General features: G+C 44.2%; 1 protein-coding gene across 2 annotated transcripts in view; it reads left to right on the top strand.

The window, feature by feature from the left end:
* Positions 1-3,207: 3,207 nt before the first annotated feature.
* COLGALT2 (collagen beta(1-O)galactosyltransferase 2) overlaps positions 3,208-18,459 on the top strand; it is a 62,770-nt gene continuing 47,518 nt past the window's right edge. Inside the window, exon 1 of one of the 2 annotated variants that reach the window (XM_081012183.1) lies at positions 3,208-3,568. In XM_081012183.1, the coding sequence (XP_080868309.1) occupies positions 3,309-3,568 (260 nt within the window). In that variant the 5' untranslated portion in view covers positions 3,208-3,308. Of the gene's footprint in view, positions 3,569-3,707; positions 3,889-18,459 lie in introns of those variants that run through there. The other variant, XM_081012184.1, reaches the window with a different exon arrangement.

Raw genomic sequence — 18,459 nt, 5'->3', positions numbered from 1 at the left:
ACCCCCATTGTGGGGACCTTACGTTTCTGGAAGTCCCGGAGGGTGAATGGGGCCGGCCTGAGTTTGGGACCCCCAGTGGGACACAGTTTCCTTAAGGTCCTTGCCGAGATTATGGATAGAGTTGAACCCGTGTCAAGCTCCATGCGGCATGGGGCCCCCTCTATCTGTACCTCTACATGAATTTTCTCTACGTTGGGGTGGGGCAACTGGTATACCTGGAAGTCCATGAGCTCCGTCGAGTTGCCTTGGTGCGTTGGGCCCCGGGACCTGGGGCTCTTGGATTGGTCATCTGATGCCTGGTGTCGGGTGGGCCGAGCCCGACACACCCGGGCGATGTGTCCCGATTTTCTGCACTGCCTGCACTCTGCGTTGCGGAAACGGCAGGTCCTCCTCTCGTGACTCTCCCCGCAGCTTGCGCAGTTCCCTCCTTCTCGTCGAGGCAGCTGTGGTCTGTGCGCTGCTTGAGTGCGCTGCTGTACTCGGTGCACCTCCTCCCTGTCGGATCCTGAGTCGTCGGTGAGGTCTTCATGGTGGACCCTCGGTTGGGATGGCAGGCTCGGCCGTGCCTCTTGGGTCGACCTCTCGGCAGCTTCTGTTGCCAGGGCCTCCTCCAGAGCGACCTGGAACGTTAGGTCCTTCTTAGCGTAGAGGCGTCGTTGCAGCTTCTCATCCTTCAGGCCACCGACGAGGCGGTCACGAAGCATGTTCTCCAGCTCTGAGAAGTTGCAGAACCGGGCGGCTTGGCGGAGAGAGGTCACAAACCCAGTTATGGTTTCCCCAGGGGCTTGCCGCTTTGCGTAGAAGGCATTTCGACGAGCCACCACTGAGGGCTGCGGCGAAAAGTGCCCCTTCAGCTGTTCCATTATTGTTTTGTATGGAACAGTAGCGACGTCTTCAGGCGCAAGGAGAGCCCGGGCGATTTCAAACGTCTCCTCTCCGCAGACGCTGAAGAATATCGCCCTCTTCTTGGCGTCTTCTTCGTCGGTGACCCCTTTGGCTTCTAGGAGGAAGGTGAAACGGGAGGCGTACGCTTCCCAGTCTCCAGATGCTGGGTTGAATGGCGAGAAGCTGCTGTTGGCTGCCATTCTGAGTTCCTTGTGCCCCGGAGCTGAAGCCTGGATACACGGTGCGAGGCAGCGGTGCGGCAGTTGGCGGTGCTGCGGTGCTGTGTGTGGCAGTCAGCTCAGCGGGATCCCACCTTCGTCGCCAGTGAAATATACTCAGAGTCGCAAAGTGATTTCATGCTCTTTATTCAGCTCATAGTGGTGAGGAGGAATGAATAAATGTCCCCTCACAGTATCTGCTTTATATACATTATTTACACAATGGGCTGCACATGATTGGCTAATTCTGGAATTCTACTGTAAGCCAATCAGGTTGTGGATTCACTTCTATCTGGAGCAGGATTGGGTGGTTCCTGCCAACCAATCATACTGCTGCATTGTTCTAGGACCAATCAGACTGCTACAGTTTGGATCCTATTCAACTCAGTACATAACAGAAAGCATAGTGAGAAGAATGCTACTGTTTCTTGAAGGAACTGTCCCATACATCTGCTTCCTGTTGCAAGGACTGCCAAATATTTTAGTGGTTCCACAGAAATCTGAATCTTAGTCTGCAATCCTATACAGGCTTAACTGGGAGCCTCCTGGAACTCAGTGGGGGGTGGTGGGGAGATGCTTCCTTCTTAATCAAAATTCTCTGGTCATTTGCTTGAGTTATCCAGCTGCACTTACGTTGCAGTCCTAATTACATTGGTTTCGGTGAATGCATTGGGTATGCATGCATAGGATTGGGCTATAAACTCTAGATTGGTGCTTTCCAAACTGTGTGTTGCGACACATTAGTGTGTTGGCCGCAGTGTGTAGGTGTGTTGCACGAACACTCCCCGCACTCCTCACAGGGCTAGAAAGGGATTAGTTTAACCTCTGGTTTGCTAGTGAAACTGAATTACTGTGTTGCGAAATGATGCATGTCTAAAAAGTGTGTCACCAACATGAAAAGTTTGGAAAACTCTGCTCTAGATTATGATTGCTTTCTAGCAGGGAGTAGACTGGGTAGGTGGCTTAGCTAGACAAGTACTGTAGGCCATGCTATGCATGCTTCCTGGAAGCAGTGATTCCCAACAACCAAACACAAAATCTCTACAAACAAATTAAGAGTGAATGCTCATTAAACAGCCAACCACTGTCTAGTTTCCCTACGAATGTATCAGGATGTATGTTCAATAAACAGGTTGTTGGGAAGCATCCGTAATCACATCCTTACAGAACCATGTGTTCATTGGGGCTTGCAATGTGCATGGGGTTGCAACCTCAATGCCAGGAAAGTATATTATAATCCTTAGCCATAAATGTGCAGATAGAGCAACTGAAGTCAATACAAAGCAGGAAAACCTCAGTGCCAGTCCAATCTGTTATTTCATTTATTAAGGCAGAGGCTTCATAGAAGGTTGGCTCCGTGTAGGGGTATGCATATGCAGGATTCAGCCACCATGGCCTTTCTAGGCATTCTCCCTAATGAGGCCGTTGAGTCCGCAGTGTCTCAGTCACTCTTGCAGTCCTAGACCCCTATACCTGTGGGAGTAAATTCTGTGGAAGTCAGTGAGACTTCCATGCAAGCGCACGTGCATAAAGAGGATTGTGCTAGAAGGGGCAGAATTCTGGATCACAACTTCTGACCCGTGTGTCATTTTAAAAATTATTTCCCCAGGTAAAAAGCTCCCTACATGTAGTACACTAGCTCATGAGTGAAAGGACGGTGTGGGGACCTCTTTTCTCCGACATGCATGGAGCTCTTAGTCGTGAGAGTCTAAAAAGAACACAGCCACTGAGCCACCGGTCGCGTGAAATTCCACCACCACATTGGGCTCCCGTGTCCACTAGCATCAATTCAAAGTGTGCCCGGTGCAATCCGAGCCCAATAGGGATCAGAAGAAAAAGATCATCTGAAAGGTTTGTACGGACCTATCCCTTCTTAGCGTTACTTATGATTAGTTTTGCAAAAAGCTCTCTGTCGTTTAGGAGGTCGGCAGAGGAGGGAATATGGACAGAGAGGAGCACGCGTGTTTTGTTTTTGCTTGCTCCACGAGCGGAGAGCTTTGCCCCCGCCAAGCCGCCTTTCGCCGAGAAGGCACAGCCCCCTCCTCCTCCTCCTCCTCCTCTGAGCAAATAAAAGGGCGAAGCGGGGGCGCGCGGTAGTGGCGGCGGCAGCAGCCCGCTCTCCTCTCCCTCCCTTCCAGCCTGCTCTCCAGGTAGGCGCCTCCCGGCCGCCGCTGTCAGCAGAGGCTCCTCGCGCTGCCCCGAAAGATGGCTGCGACCCTCGAGCTCCCTCGCCGCCCGGCCCGGATTCTGCTGCTGCTGCTGCCGCCCCTCTCCTGGGTCTTGGGGCTCCCCGGGGGCAGCTGCTCAGCCCCGGAGCAGCTCGGTCCCGATCCCCTGCCGGAATCCGCCTTGCAGAAGCCCACCGTCCTCCTCGCCCTCCTCGCCAGGAACGCTGCCCACTCCCTGCCCCACTTCCTCGGCTGCGTGGAGAGGCTGCGGTACCCCAAGAACAGGATCGCCCTCTGGTAAGTTGGAGAGACGGGCGGGGGGGGGGGGAGACCTCAGTGACCTCATCCCGACGGAGGCTGGGCGAGAGAAAAGTTTCCAGGTAGCTGCATCAAGGGGATGGATGGAGGAAAACGTGTGAGTTGGTGGGAGTTTGCAGGCAAGGTTGCCAACTGATCAAGGGGCCAGAGTTCTACCAGGTCTGCTCCTGTGCCGTCAGCTGAAGCTGGGTCTTCAGAAATCCACAGATGAAAATTTTCACCCTGTGATGGAAGCAATATTTTTGTCACCTTTGATGTTGCCTGCATAGGATGTTGCTGTTAAAGATCCGGAGGCGGGGGTGAGTAAAAGACTGGAAGCACCTGGTGGGATGAATGGAAGGTTGAAGGAGGTGAGATGGGAGAGGCACAACCAAGCAGGGTGGAAAATCTAAAGTTGCAATTTGTAATCCTATGTATTTGAGAGCTAACCCCCTGAACTCACCGGGACTTGCTTCTGAGTAAATTTGCTCAGGTTCACAATGGTTTACTGGCATATACGAGTAGTGTAACAGAACGTGCAGGAGTCTAAAATTGGGACTTAATCTTGCCGTCTGCAGCAGGGACTGCATACAAGAAGCACAAGACAGATGAGGAGAATCTTTGTGGCTCAGAAGCCCATTGAGATTCGTCATGGCTGCATAGATTCAAGATCTTCTGCAAAAGGAAGGGGGAAGGCAGACGTCAGCGCTCAGCAAGGCTGTGGGCTTCTGGAATTGGGTTTGACAAGCTGTTGCTACTAAGCAGTTTTCAATTGAATGAGATGGAAAAATTATAACCCTTTTTTGCATGCTCTAACTGCAATACCTGGTTGTCCCCAAGCAATTTATTAATAACTAGGCTTTTGCAGCTGTTGCTTTTGCATAGGGAGAGATTTCTTGGAAGCAGTTAGTTTGTGTGTGTTTTCTGTCCCTGCCAAGAGAGAACTGTGTCTATTTGTGAGTACCACTTCATCATTCAGTTATGTCTGTCACAGAAACCCCACTGAACATCACCTTGGCTTGTTCTGTTGGGTTTCTGTGGGAGACTGAAATCACAGCAGTTCCCCTCTCTCCTTGCCCCCAATGGGAATACAGTAGCTGTACAACTGTCTCCAGAAGCATTAAGTGCAAGAGGTAACTCGATCTCCAAGCCATGTGTTTGGGAGGGTAGGGCACATGTGGTAGAAGGAAGGACCGGCCTGTGGCTAACTGTAAGGGAGCGAAGAAGGAGGAGCATAGTTTCCAAACAAAAGCTGCAGAGGCTGATGGGGCTTGCTGTCACTCTTCAGAACAACTTAGTGGGGTTAATTGCAGGGGGCTCTGTTCACACCTGTGCTTTAAATGGTTTCCCAAATGAAAAAAACACATGTTCCAGTATGATTCCCCCTCCCGCTGTACATAGATAAGGACCTCTGTGTATGGTTACAGACTGGCAACTTGCCAAAAGCCAGACCATAATATCCAGCTCCATCATAAGTGGAGTGATTTAAGTTGTGCATCTCGTAATCCCCGCCCTTGCCTGTCTCATGACGAGTTTGTTACAATGTGCTAAATAGCCTCGAAAGGCAGTCATGGTTCCAAAGGACCGTCTTTCTTTCAGTAGTCTCAGTCTATTGCAGAGGTGGGCCGGAGGGGATTGGGGTCTGCTGGTGGATATCTGGGTGGTTTTCAGGAAATAACCAAGGGTTTTTTACTCCCAGTTGTTAAACAATAGAAAATCCTAGCCCCCTTCCGCCTGCAACTAGGCTGCTGAAATGAGGAGAGCTTTGGGAACTAGGAGGGGGAACCAGAATGGGATTTTTGTGTGAAATGCATGTACGTAATCTTGGTTCTAAGCACAGGTTCCTGGGCTGTCTGGACCCTTGAAGATGTCTGGTTCTACCCTGTATACACACTATACCTTTAAGCACATTTGAAACACTTTATTTCCCTCAAAGAATTCTGGCCATTCTGGTATTTTGTTAAGGGTTGTTGGGAACTATAAAACTATGATCCTCAGAATTATTTGAGGGTGAGAAAGCATTGAGAATGTGCTTTAAAGGTACAGTGTATAAAAAACCTACTAAGTGTCTGTCTGCCGGCCTCGCTTTCTAAGCCACTATTTTTCACATGGTTTCAGCTAGTAGTGGGTCTTGAGGTTCTAGGAAGAAAATAAAGTAGATTTCACAAGCTTGAAGTCTGCACGCCCCAGATGTCTTGTACTGATTTGATGGTGAAACTGCCGAGGTGGGGACACCCAAAGGATAAAAGGAACATTATGCCACAGTGGGAGGCCAGGATACAGATTATCATCTTTTATCGTATTCCACAGTGAATATGTGTGCTAGAGGCATTCATCTTTTCATATGGCTAAGTGTTGTAGAAAAAGGGCTCGCCATGTGGTTGTAGGTTTCCTGTACCGTGGCACCACATCGGAAATGGTCCTTTTATTCTTTTTATTAGGTGAATTAATTAGAGCAGTGAAGGTTCCTAGATCAGGATGTCATTTAGATGAAAAAATTAAAACAATAGCTCTCAGGCTGTGGATGAAGCTATAAAGGGTTCACATGATGGACTGTAAGGACCAACCCAAACAGAACTGCATCTCCTGTAATTCATGGGACTAAACTTGATGGCCATATCTGTGAGGGTAGCGGACAGGGTTTTCTGAGCTCAGCATGCAGTTTTAATTTAGGCTTCCTCTTCATGCTGCAGTCCTTTGTATGGGGCTGGGAGCAGCTTTCATTAGCAAATAGGTTCACCAGCCTATGACCCTGGTGGTCAGATCGAAAATCCTCTGTGTGCGTAAGTGAGTCACCATGAAAAATCCTACACTAGAAACCAGTAATGTGCAGTAATATCTGTGTTATTGAGAGCATTATAATACTTGGGTTTGATGATTTTTGGGTTTGATGATTTTTTGGTGCACAGTCCTTCACGTAGTTTAATAAAGATATTTATGTTACTTGGTGTTGTAGAACTTCCTTTATCACTACAGTCTCTGTTCTGGGACATTACAACCAAAGATGCCATGTCTTTCTTTTCTGAACAGAACCAGCACTAGTCATCCCCAAATTTTCTCACAGTTTGACTTTTCTAGTGCCATTGCATGGCCATCTTGAAACAGTTTACAGTTTGCACTGAAAAAAAATTTGGATTCCCTAGATAACATGGAATAAATATATTACAAATGTTGTTAAAAGTGTGGTATCGATTTATCCTTGCCTTTTGCTTCATACAGAGGGACGCGGGTGGCGCTGTGGGTAAAACCTCAGTGCCTAGGACTTGCCGATCGTATGGTCGGCGGTTCGAATCCCCGCGGTGGGGTGCGCTCCCGTCGTTCGGTCCCAGCTCCTGCCCACCTAGCAGTTCGAAAGCACTCTTAAGTGCAAGTAGATAAATAGGTACCGCTTTATAGCGGGAAGGTAAACGGCGTTTCCGTGTGCTGCGTTGGTGCTGGCTCACCAGCTGCAGCTTCGTCACGCTGGCCACGTGACCCGGAAGTGTCTTCGGACGGCGCTGGCTCACGGCCTCTAGAGCAAGATGAGCACGCAACCCTAGAGTCGGACACGACTGGCCCGTACGGGCAGGGGTACCTTTACCTTTACCTTTGCTTCATACAAAAGGAGTCTCAAAGTGATTTTAAATGAATAGCGATGTCCAATAAAACTACAATTAAAACTAAACAAATTTGGGCATTAGGACAGCCTCTAGGTGAGGAAGCATTCTTTTAAAAAGAAACCTGGACATGCTCAAGTCTATTCGGCCTCCGATGTTAGAATTCTTGTAAAAGTAACAACTGTGTTTGATTGCTGTACCAAGAAGTTCATTGGGGGCACCTAAAACACAGTGGAAGAGCACCTGTTTTGCATGCAAAAGGCAAGTGTAATGATGACAGTGCATTATTAATTAGGAACTTGGAAATGTTCCCTTGGAGATGAATGTGAAGTATGCAAGGTCACAACAGTAAAATATAAACAGAAAGAGCATTCATGTGCTTAGTTGTTCTTTTTTTAAAGCAGGACTGTCACATTAAGAAGGAAAGATGCTCATTAATCATAGTGAGCTTCGAAGTTGGAGAGAGCAAAGCTTTTTCTTGTACCATTGGTCCTCAAAATAAATTTGCATTGATGTATTTTCTAAAAAGGCAAGCAGAATATTTCTTTCCCCGTTACCTGCAGTTTTAGGAGTATGAAGGTTGCTGTTAAAGGTTCTGTGGCTTTAAAAAATCACCTGGATGACTTCTTTAAATTTTCCACTGACATCTTATAGACCATTAATATGCCCATGAGAGTACTGTATTCTGAACACTTGGATAAAGTACAGCTATAGCATTAGAACCATAAAGACAATGTCGACAGAAGTCCAGGTGGTATGTAATTCCATCTTGGGACGAGGTGTTCTTAATAGAACTATAAAAAGAATAAGATAAATATATTATTAAGCCATTCACATGTTTTGCTGAATTATAGTTTTGGCGGAGTTCAAACAGCATCACTATTTATTTTCCCTTTATGCCTGAGAAAGCAGCATGGCAGAAGGGGGAGCAGGTGCAGATGTCTCTATCACTACCTATGTCAATGCTAAGTCCTGTTGCACCTTTTACTGTTTGCCTTGCACTCTGAGAAGATCACAGGAACCCCAGGAGAGAACAGGTGGCAGCTTTGTAGAAAACAGCTGGCTTCCCTCTAGTCTCTACTGTTGTAGGAGAGATTGGGTTGAGAGATACATCTTTGCTTCTCTGAAGGTTGAACAACTCTTTGCTTGTGGAGAGAAAAGAGGGAGACAAGAATGGATAATGGGTAGTAGCTGCAGTGTACAATTCCTGTGACTAGGTGCAGAGAAAAGGAATAAAAAAGAACATATTCAGACTGGCCTTTTGTAGCTTTGGTTTTGTTTGCTCAAGTAACTCTCCAACTGCAGAACTTGTTTTTAATTACTTTGCAATTTGGTACCTTAGTTTTCGAACGTAATCTGTTCTGGAAGACCATTCGAGTTACGAAACGTTCAAAAACTGAAACTCAATAGCCGACAGCTAGGCTTCAGGGTTTTGCACTCAGTGGAAGTCGCGTTTCCTGTTCTACTTCCAAGGCGTGTTCGAAAACCAAAGCGTTTACTTCCGGATTTACGGCGTTCGAGTTCCGAAACGTTCGTCAATGGAGACATTCAAAAACCGAGGTACCCCTGTATCACTTGTTTTACCAGTCTCATTGAAGTGTTAGCATTATCTGTACCAGTCTTCCTTTGTAGTTTTCAGGAGCTAATTGGATTTGCCCAAATTCATTGTACACAGTTCTGCCATGGAGTACAGCCCAGACCAAAGCCAGGAGAGTCAGTGGAGAAGACAATGGTTGTGCCATAGGGCATGGGAAGCCTACAGTCAATTGTTTAGTATTTTGAGAGGGTTCAGCTGCAATTTCCGTCCTTTGCAGTGATGCTTTTTTTAAAAAAAATAATGTTTGCATTTAATTTCCTCTCTGAGTCAGTGAATATTGATGATGTTCCCTGTTCAGGGGTCAGTTAAAGGCTAAATGTGGTCGTTTTCCATAGCTAAATATGTATGGCTTTTTAGTGGCCCACTTTCCTCAAGGCACATATGGACGGTCTTCCTGTTGATTTTGCCTTTTTGCTCTTATCATGTTTTATCAAGTGGCAGGCAGCCTTCTCAATATCCTGCATTTCAGTTTTGAAGTACTATGTGAAGACTTCCTTGTCCTGGTGACCATCTTCATGTTCAAATAGGAACGGCTTTTCTTTTTTTTTTTTTTTGTATTCTCAGGGGGCTGTTTTGTTTTCCAGGTAGATATATCCTGTGGGCCAGAATTGCCACAGAAACCTGCCTCCTCACAAGAGAAGGAGTTACAATAAAATGCAGTATGTCACAAACTGAATTCTGTGAAATTCAAATTGTAATACAGTGCAATAAAGTTGAATATATGAAGAAGCAATAATAATACAATTAAAGACCACACAGAATCTAGCACAGCACATTACCGTTGCTGCAACAACATCAAGTTGTCCACCAGGACCCTCAATAATTTCCACATGGTTAATGGGGGAAAGTTTGGGAACCATTGCTCTAGATGATGCTGCTTCACACGGTGGTGGAATTGGCAGTGCACAAGCATGGTCACCAGTGGCTCACCCCTTCTTGTGGCATGCACGTGGGGCAGTGGGGGCTGCCGGCCTGTGCTGTGCTTTTGCAGAAGGTGGAAACACCACTTTTCCGATGCCGTTATCTCCTGCAGAATCACAAAGGAGAAGGAGAAGAAAAAACATCTACAGAGTAATGAGGGTGGTTTTCTCTCCCGATAGTTAGGCTGAATTCTACAATTAAGTCCACTGGTGCATTTGCACCTAGCCCTAATTATGATTTGGTCCCCCCCCCAAAGTATAGGAAGGGTCTATTCATCTCATCCATGCACCCCAAAAAGAAAAGTGATATATTTTGTATGTATGATAACCCAGACACTATCTTTTCCCTCTCTGGCTAAACTTAGGCACTAAAGGAATGTTTTTGACTCCCTTGTCCTCTTTTGGCATCTCAGCAAGCAAAAGTTGCTCATGGCAGCAATCTGTTCTTAATTTAATGCATAGTGGCCAAATAATAGCTTGCAACACCAAAAAGCATAGAAGCCCCTGCTGCGCCACCACGGACAGATGATTAGCACTTGAGCAGAGGATCAAAGGTCCTGCTGACTCCGCTTGCCCAGTAGCCACCTACTAACAGAAAGGCAGGTAGAAAACAGAAGTGTTTTGTAGTATTGTTGATTCGGTGTAAAATGACACTTTTGGAAGGTTGTATGCCTGGGAACCTGCACATCCCTTGCACTGCTGCTTTTAACCCTTCTTTCTCCCCCACCAGCCACATATCTGGATGTGTATTTGTCCGGTTGAAAGAGAAAGTGTCTGAGGAAGAGGGTTGCAGGGAGAATGGTGAGGCAGGATCTCTGCCAAACATGTTGCTTTAGCCTCAGTTTCAGAGAGAGAGAAGCAGTCCATAAATGGCAGTACAGTATTTAATTGTTAAGATTTTAGACTGGGTGTTAATATTCTTCCAAAAGTCAGTATTGGTTGGCCTCTCTCTGCAGTTTCCTCTCTTTCCCCCACCCCTCTAATTGATTTGAGTCCATGAATTATTCACTGCTGAGCTCCTGGAAAAAGTAAACTGTTGCGTCCCAAAGGTAATGGTAGTGGACATGTGGATAGGTTCCATGAACTGTGAAGGTATAAATCAGACTTGATTGAAGGAGCTGAATGTGACTCCCAGCAAGAGCTGAAAAGAGGAGTCGATGCAGGCGAAGGACACACGGAGGAGCCTAGCAAGGAGTTACGGGGCCTTCCTGGGCCTGAAGTTAGCTGCCCCTTAGATCACACATCACAGCTTGGATTGGGAGCTTGCAAAGTATTTAAATTTAATCAGACCCTCAATATAGAAAGGTTAAAGGTAAAGGAAAAGGACCCCTGGGTGGCTAAGTCCAGTCAAATTCAACTCTGCTTTCAGGCCGAGGGAGCCGGCATTTGGTCTGCAGTCAGCTTTCTGGGTCACGTGGCCAGCATGACTCAACCGCTTCTGGTGCAATGGGACACCGTGACGGAAGCCAGAGCGCACGGAAACAGCATTTGTGTGTTTTCCAAAGCACATATATAGTCTCAAAATACTGCCTCCCTCCATATGACCCCACTGGGCCTGCAATCATCCTCTGAGGCTGTTTTTTGTGTGTCCCTCCCCAAGAGAGGTCCAGAGGGTGGACCTTTTCTACAGTGGCGCCCACTTGTGGAATGGTCTGCCCAGGTTGGTGCCTTCATTATACACCTTTAGGCGCCAGGTGAAAATGTTCCTCTTCAACCAGGCTTTGGGCATACTAACTGTTATGTACTGAAGTTCTCACCCTGGGCCAGCAGGGGGATACTGTAGATAGTTATGCAAATAAGGGATTGAAAGTGACGTTCACTGATTGGATAGTTTTAGAAAGTTGCTACAGTTACGTTGTACTGGAGCTCTATATAAGCAGGCTGACTGAACCCTTCAGCTCAGTTCTGTTCTGGCCTGTGAATAAACAAGAGCTGTTTGAAGAATCGCTGTTTCGTCTGATATGTTCACCCACAACTTAACACTAACATCCTATATCCTTTTAAATGTCTTTGTGGGAGGGGAAGGAGGGTTGTTTTGATTTGTTCTATTCTTCTTCTTATGTTTTTTGCGTTTTTATCTTGTATTTTTGTGCTGTGAGCCATCCTGAGATCTATAGATGAAGGGTAGAATACAAATTCAATAAATAATGAAATTAACCGTGTCAGATAAGGCCAGTGTTGTGCCCAGGTCGAGCTGAGAGACGGTGGCTTGCTGGCCAGCACCCAGGTGCATTGCCCACTTCTGAGGCAGGCTGTGTTTTCTTTCAGCAGCGCTGAAAGTGGTCAGGAACACAGGTGGATACGAAGCAAAACTGGCACTGCAAGTTTAAACTGGCTTAACAGTAATTTCCCCTCACTAGGGAATTTTAAAAACTGTAGTTCTGTGAGGGGGAGGCTAAGGACTTACTGAAGAGAACTCTCAATATTCAACAAAGAACAACCCTCTTAATTGTTTGGGGTAACACCATGGCGGTTAATTTGAATTTATAGCTTATAGAATCAATATAGGTTATAAACTTTTTGGTGAGGGAGGGTGTCCTGCCTGATTGTAGGCTGAGGTACAACTTATTTTTATTACTTATATAAGTTATAGACTTAGGGGTGGGATGTGGATGTCTTTCTGAATTTGTGCTGTACCTGTTGAAGCTCTTGCAAAGTAGCAAGGAGCCTTGACGCTTTCTGAATGGCTGCACACCCAAAAAAGGTCAAAGAGGGAGATTCCCACCCACCCCATCTTTCCCTCAAACCTGGTGAAAAGTAGGAGCTTGTCCCTGATGCGGCCTGCACCTGTGAAGACCAAATAGTTGCACTTGCCCCTAACAGGCTGTTGAATATGTTTATTTACCATGTTGCATTTGTCTATTATTGAAGAATTGTCAAAGTCTCTGAGCTGCCTTGAAAATGGGATATGGAATTTCACTGTACACTGCGGTAGAGGAGTCTCTGACCTTGTCAGTGGAATGCTGGAAGTGAACTGGAGGCTTGTCCACGCTCAATATGTTTCCATCTGTTTCACAATGCAGAACAAGCAAATAAAGTCCACATAAGAGGCATCTAAGTGTCAGTATGATGCTCCCCTTTTTGTACAGCATTTTGAATTGTCTGTTTACAATATGACTTGTGTAGATCTGTGTTTCCCAAACTTCTGAGAGCTGAGGCATGCTTAGTGGTTTTTTTAAAATTTTTAAATAAAACTGGTGGCATGATTCACTCTTGCACTCAAAAGATTTGCTTTCAGAATGTCTAAGACCAAAATCTATCATTCCATAGAGATGCCCTCATCTCTGAATGGGCTGTTTGGATAGGTGTGTCTTGATTCAAAGGTGGTGAGCTCAGAACAGTGACTTGTGCAGAAGAGACACCTGTAGCCCCTTCTAGGAACAGATAACTAGTACAGCTTTTAATTCAGAGAGATTGGCCCATCCTATCACACCAAATGTTGAGATGTAGCAGAATTAACCACCTTCAGTGAAGGCCAATTGAAATGAAATAAGGCTGGAGTCATTAATCATGCAGAGACACACTGGGTAGCCTCCTTGTAAGAGTATAGTTCAGGCTTGCAAGAACTTTTAATTGCACAAATTGGGAATGACTATTGCAGGGTATGACAGCAGGAGTTCTTTGGATTTGTTTAATCCCCTAACTAAGTCTGTCGTTACATTTATGAACACTTTTATAATGGGCTGTGTGAGCCTTGAGCAATAAATTCTTTCAGACAGCTTTTTTATTATGATTTTTTTATAAACAGTATCAGGTTACTGGAACAACCTGGCAAAGGTCATTTTCTGTAGCTCACACGAGGGTAATAATTGCCCTAATACGCTTTGTTGAACATTTTTTTCCTGGAACCGGAGACCATCAAATTACTCATCTCAAAGTACAAAATCTGGTTCAGAAATGGTCTGACTACATGAAAATCTTAGCTGTATTGAGCACTTTACATTCACTTGCCATGTATTTTCCTTAATAAAGTCCAGGCTAATCTGGAGATTATGCTGATAAGAATGGAAGGTGTATATAGGGTGATTCCGTTTTGGCGTTAATGTGGCTGGTTGTTGTGCTCATAAAGCAGAATGATCTTCCCAGCGAGTTGGTATTTCAGGCCAATGAAGTCATAGCTGTCTGCCTGGCAGTCTCCAGCTTGGAATCATTCATGCAAAATAAAGTTATTGCCAGAATTTCTCTTCACATACCTGCATTTGATGGAGGGCTCCTTGGACAGGTCAAGAGAGGTTTTGTTTGGTCAGTGGCATTTTCTTGTAATGGGAATCTTCCTAAGACAGATCTGTCCTAAACTGCAAGCAAGAGAGCATACATGAGGCCCATTTCACAATCCAGGTCGCACCAGGGCCATGACACTTAAATCTGGCTCAGTTCTAGAAATCAGACTAAACAAGCTAGAGGCAAAGCTAGATAGTAAGTACAGCAGTTTTGGGGTGAAGGATGGGTCATGGCAGATCAAATAGCCACAAACAGGTTGTAGTACAGGGATAGGCAACCTAAGGCCCAGGGGCTGGATGCAGCCCAATTGCCTTCTCAATCCAGCCCACGGACAGTCTGGGAATCAGCGTGTTTTGACATGAGTAGAATGTCTTTTTTTATTTCAAATGAGTAGAATGTGTCTGGGTTATTTGTGGGGCATAGGAATTCGTACATTCCCCCCCCCAAAAAATATATAGTCCGGCCCACCACATGGTCTGAGGGACGGTGGACCAGCCCATGGGTGAAAAAGGCTGCTGACCCGTTGTATTAGCTCATCTACAACAATATAAAAATCGCAAAGTTTGGGAAAAGTTGGGGACATTTGAGCTTGGTAGTTGCCAGATTATAAGGAAGTGGTGTTTACCAGACAGTCAGCAGACCTTGCTAGAACTCAGTACAGGCAACTAACTGCAAGAAACCACTACCAACACCTTGGGGAAGACTTTGGCATACTTTCACAAACATTTCATTATAACCAGAAAAGTCAGAAACTACGGTACATCTGAGAATGTCAAACATTTGACAGGAGTCTAAATTCTGTATTGGATTCACTATTGGTGAAACTAGCTAGCTAGATATTTTTATTAGAAGATGTCTGATTCCAAATCTTAGATAAAAGAAACCACCCCAAAGGAAGTCTTGGCCATAACATGAGCTTCATTTCCTCAAAGCTTTGTGATTTTGATTGATACATGATGAACCTGTCAGAGAATGGAATGCTGGTTCAGCCATTCATCTTTTGCTTGCCTCCATGCTTTAGAAAGTTCCCCACCTTTTAAAAATTAAAAAAGGTACAATTAATTTACTTGTTCATTTGTTTACTTTTTAATACACTCTGCCTCCCGGAGCGTAAAACTGCTCTGAGAATTGGGAAGGGGGAGGTTTCTTAGTGACACCACAATCGGTGCTTCCCACAGCTGGTATCTCCTTGCACATTTGTACTTCTGACCCCAGGCCACGGAGAGAGAAAATAGATGTGGATTTAATGTGGTTGCTTCCATATGTCAGCCTTTGCTGAAATGATGCTCTCCAGGTGTTTTGGACTACAACTGCCATGAGCCACAGCTAGCATGGCTAATGATCAGGGATAATGGGGCCAGGTGAGTGAATGCTGCCATTTGTCATGTTGAGAAAGCGTTGCAGGAGGCCAACCATTTTGGGTAAAAGAAGGAAAATGTTTAAAAGAGTAAAGGGAATTGTGTGTTCTCTGGACACTCTCCAAGATGCACAGTTGGTTTGCCCCTACTACATATGATTCAAATTCAGAATGAATTTATTCTCTTTTCCACCCTGTAACTGCCAACAGAAGTAACTGTTTACCAGTCACCAATTGAGAGAATGAGCCGAACAGGTTGCCACAGACATGTCTCATGCGCACGCCTGTGGCTTGAGACTCTTGAGGCAGACGAAAAGAAAACTGACAAAGTCCATTATCTTGCATACTACATAACTGTAAACTCATTCTCCAAGGCAGGCCCTTTCGCATCCAAAGTAGCACCACGAATGCACAAGAGGGAGTTCTTAGGTTTGCAGAAATCCCCAAAAAATAGTGGGGAAAACCCTAAAAGGCAAGGGGGGTCAGAAGCAGCCCAAAGTGGGCGTTCCTTTCATAACTGAGAAAAACAAAGATATTCCGTGAGAGTTTTTGCTCCCAACACTCATGCTGTGGTTAACAAATTGCACACCAGCTCCTTATAACTGGAACCAATTTGGTCACTTAGATAGTTTAACAAAATTGTCCTAGGAGCTAGTGGCATTTTGATTATTTTAAGGCTATTGCTTTTGTTGACTTCAGTTGGTGCCAAATCATTTTGAAGCCATAGTCAAGGGGTAGGGAATTCAATCAGACTAGCAGGCTGTATCTTTTTTTTAAAATAATATTTATTATTTTTCCAAAAACTTAAACACTAAAAAGAAAAAAAACAATACAATACAAGACATCAAATTAACAAAACAAGACAAAGACAATAAGATAAATCAAACAATTTCATTATCCCATCTTTCATTCACTTATTTCCACGACCTCCTCACACCTCCCTTTTTGTATTCCACTTCTGTTAATTATTTCAGCAATTCCTTTCCATTTTCCTCTGTTTTCTATCCTATAATTATCTTAACTCATTCTAACCTTATTTTTTCCTTTAATGCTCTATTAACCTATCTGTACTTAATTCCTTATAATATTTCTACTAAAGCCATATAACTTCATTCCAACAGTTTTCTAGCATTCATTAATTTTACAATATTTCTGTAGATAGTCTTTAAACTTTTTCCAATCTTCTTCCACCGACTCTTCTCCCTGGTCTCGGATTCTGCCAGTCATTTCCGCCAGTTCCATGTAGTCCATCAGCTTCATCTGCCATTCTTCCCGGGTGGGCAAATCTTGTGTCTTCCAATACTTCGCAATGAGTATTCTTGCTGCTGTTGTTGCATACATAAAAAAAGTTCTATCCTTCTTTAACACCAATTGGCTGACCATGCCCAGGAGAAAGGCCTCTGGTTTCTTCAGGAAGGTATATTTAAATACCTTTTTCATTTCATTATAAATCATCTCCCAGAATGTCTTAATCCTTGGGCATGTCCACCAAAGGTGAAAGAATGTGCCTTCAGTCTCATTACATTTCCAACATTTATTTTCGGGCAAATGGTAAATTTTTGCAAGCTTGACTGGTGTCATGTACCACCTATAAATCATTTTCATTAAGTTTTCTCTTAGGGTATTACATGCCGTAAATTTCATACCTGTGGTCCATAACTGTTCCCAGTCAGCCATCATTATATTATGTCCAACATCTTGTGCCCATTTAATCATAGCTGATTTCACCGTTTCATCCTGAGTGTTCCATTTCAACAGCAGGTTGTACATTTTTTACAAATTCTTAATTTTGGAATCTAGCAATTCTGTTTCCAATTTTGATTTTTCCACCTGGAAACCAACTTTTTTGTACAAATTATATGCCTCCATTATTTGGTAATAATGGAGCCAATCTCGCACTTTATTTTTCAATTTTTCAAAGCTCTGCAATTTTAGTCTGTCTCCCTCTTGCTCCAGAATTTCCCAATATTTCGGCCATTTGGCCTCCATATTGAGTTTTTTCTGTGCCTTCGCTTCCATTGGTGACAACCATCTTGGGGTTTTCTTTTCTAACAAATCTTTATATCTTATCCATACATTAAACAATGCTTTTCTAACAATATGATTTTTAAACGCTTTATGTACTTTTACCTTATCGTACCACAAATATGCATGCCAACCAAATACATTATTGAAACCTTCTAGGTCCAACACATCAGTGTTTTCAAGTAGCAGCCATTCTCTCAGCCAACAAAAAGCAGCTGATTCATAGTAGAGTTTTAGGTCTGGCAGGGCAAATCCACCTCTTTCTTTAGCATCAGTTAATATCTTAAATTTTATTTGAGGCTTCTTGCCCTGCCAAACAAATCTGGAAATATCTTTCTGCCACTTCTTGAAACAATCCATCTTGTCCAAAATTTGTAATGTTTGAAACAAAAACAACATCCTTGGCAGCACATTCATTTTTATCACAGCAATTCGGCCTAACAATGATAACGTCAAATTTGACCATATTTCTAAATCCTTTTTCACTTCAATCCAACATTTTTCATAATTATCCTTAAATAGATTTACATTTTTGGCAGTCATATTAACCCCTAAATATTTCACTTTCTTAACCAATGTTAGTCCTGTCTCTTCCTGAAACTTCTCTCTCTCATTTACAGTTAAATTTTTCTCTAAAACCTTAGTTTTCATCTTATTCAGCTTAAAACCTGCTACTTGCCCAAATTCTTGAATCAGTTCCAATACCCTTTTTGTACTAGATTCTGGTTCCTGTAGGGTCAATACTAAATCATCAGCAAATGCTTTCAGTTTATACTGTTTAACTCCCACTTGTATACCTTTGACCTCTTGGTCCTTTCTTATCATGTTTAACAAAACCTCAAGGACCGATATAAAAAGCAGTGGAGAAATTGGGCAACCTTGTTGTGTCCCTTTCTCAATCTTAAACTCTTCTGTCACTACATTGTTCACAATTAATTTTGCCTTTTGTTCTGAATAAATTGCACCTATACCATTTTCAAAACCTTGACCTACCCCCATCCCCTGTAGATTCTTCTTCATAAAACTCCAGGAAATGTTGTCAAAGGCTTTCTCCGCGTCCACAAATATCAAGACAGCCTTAGTGTTAATATTCACTTGAAGTTTTTCTAAAATATTAATTATATTCCTCATATTGTCAGACAAATGTCTGCCCGCAGACTAGGAGGCTGTATCTT

The sequence above is a fragment of the Podarcis pityusensis genome, assembly GCF_964106645.2.
Source record: "Podarcis pityusensis genome assembly, chromosome: 6".
In the NCBI taxonomy this organism is placed as follows: Eukaryota; Metazoa; Chordata; class Lepidosauria; order Squamata; family Lacertidae; genus Podarcis; species Podarcis pityusensis.
The sequence above is the reverse complement of the archived record's forward strand: the minus strand, read 5'-3'. Positions and strand labels throughout refer to the sequence as shown.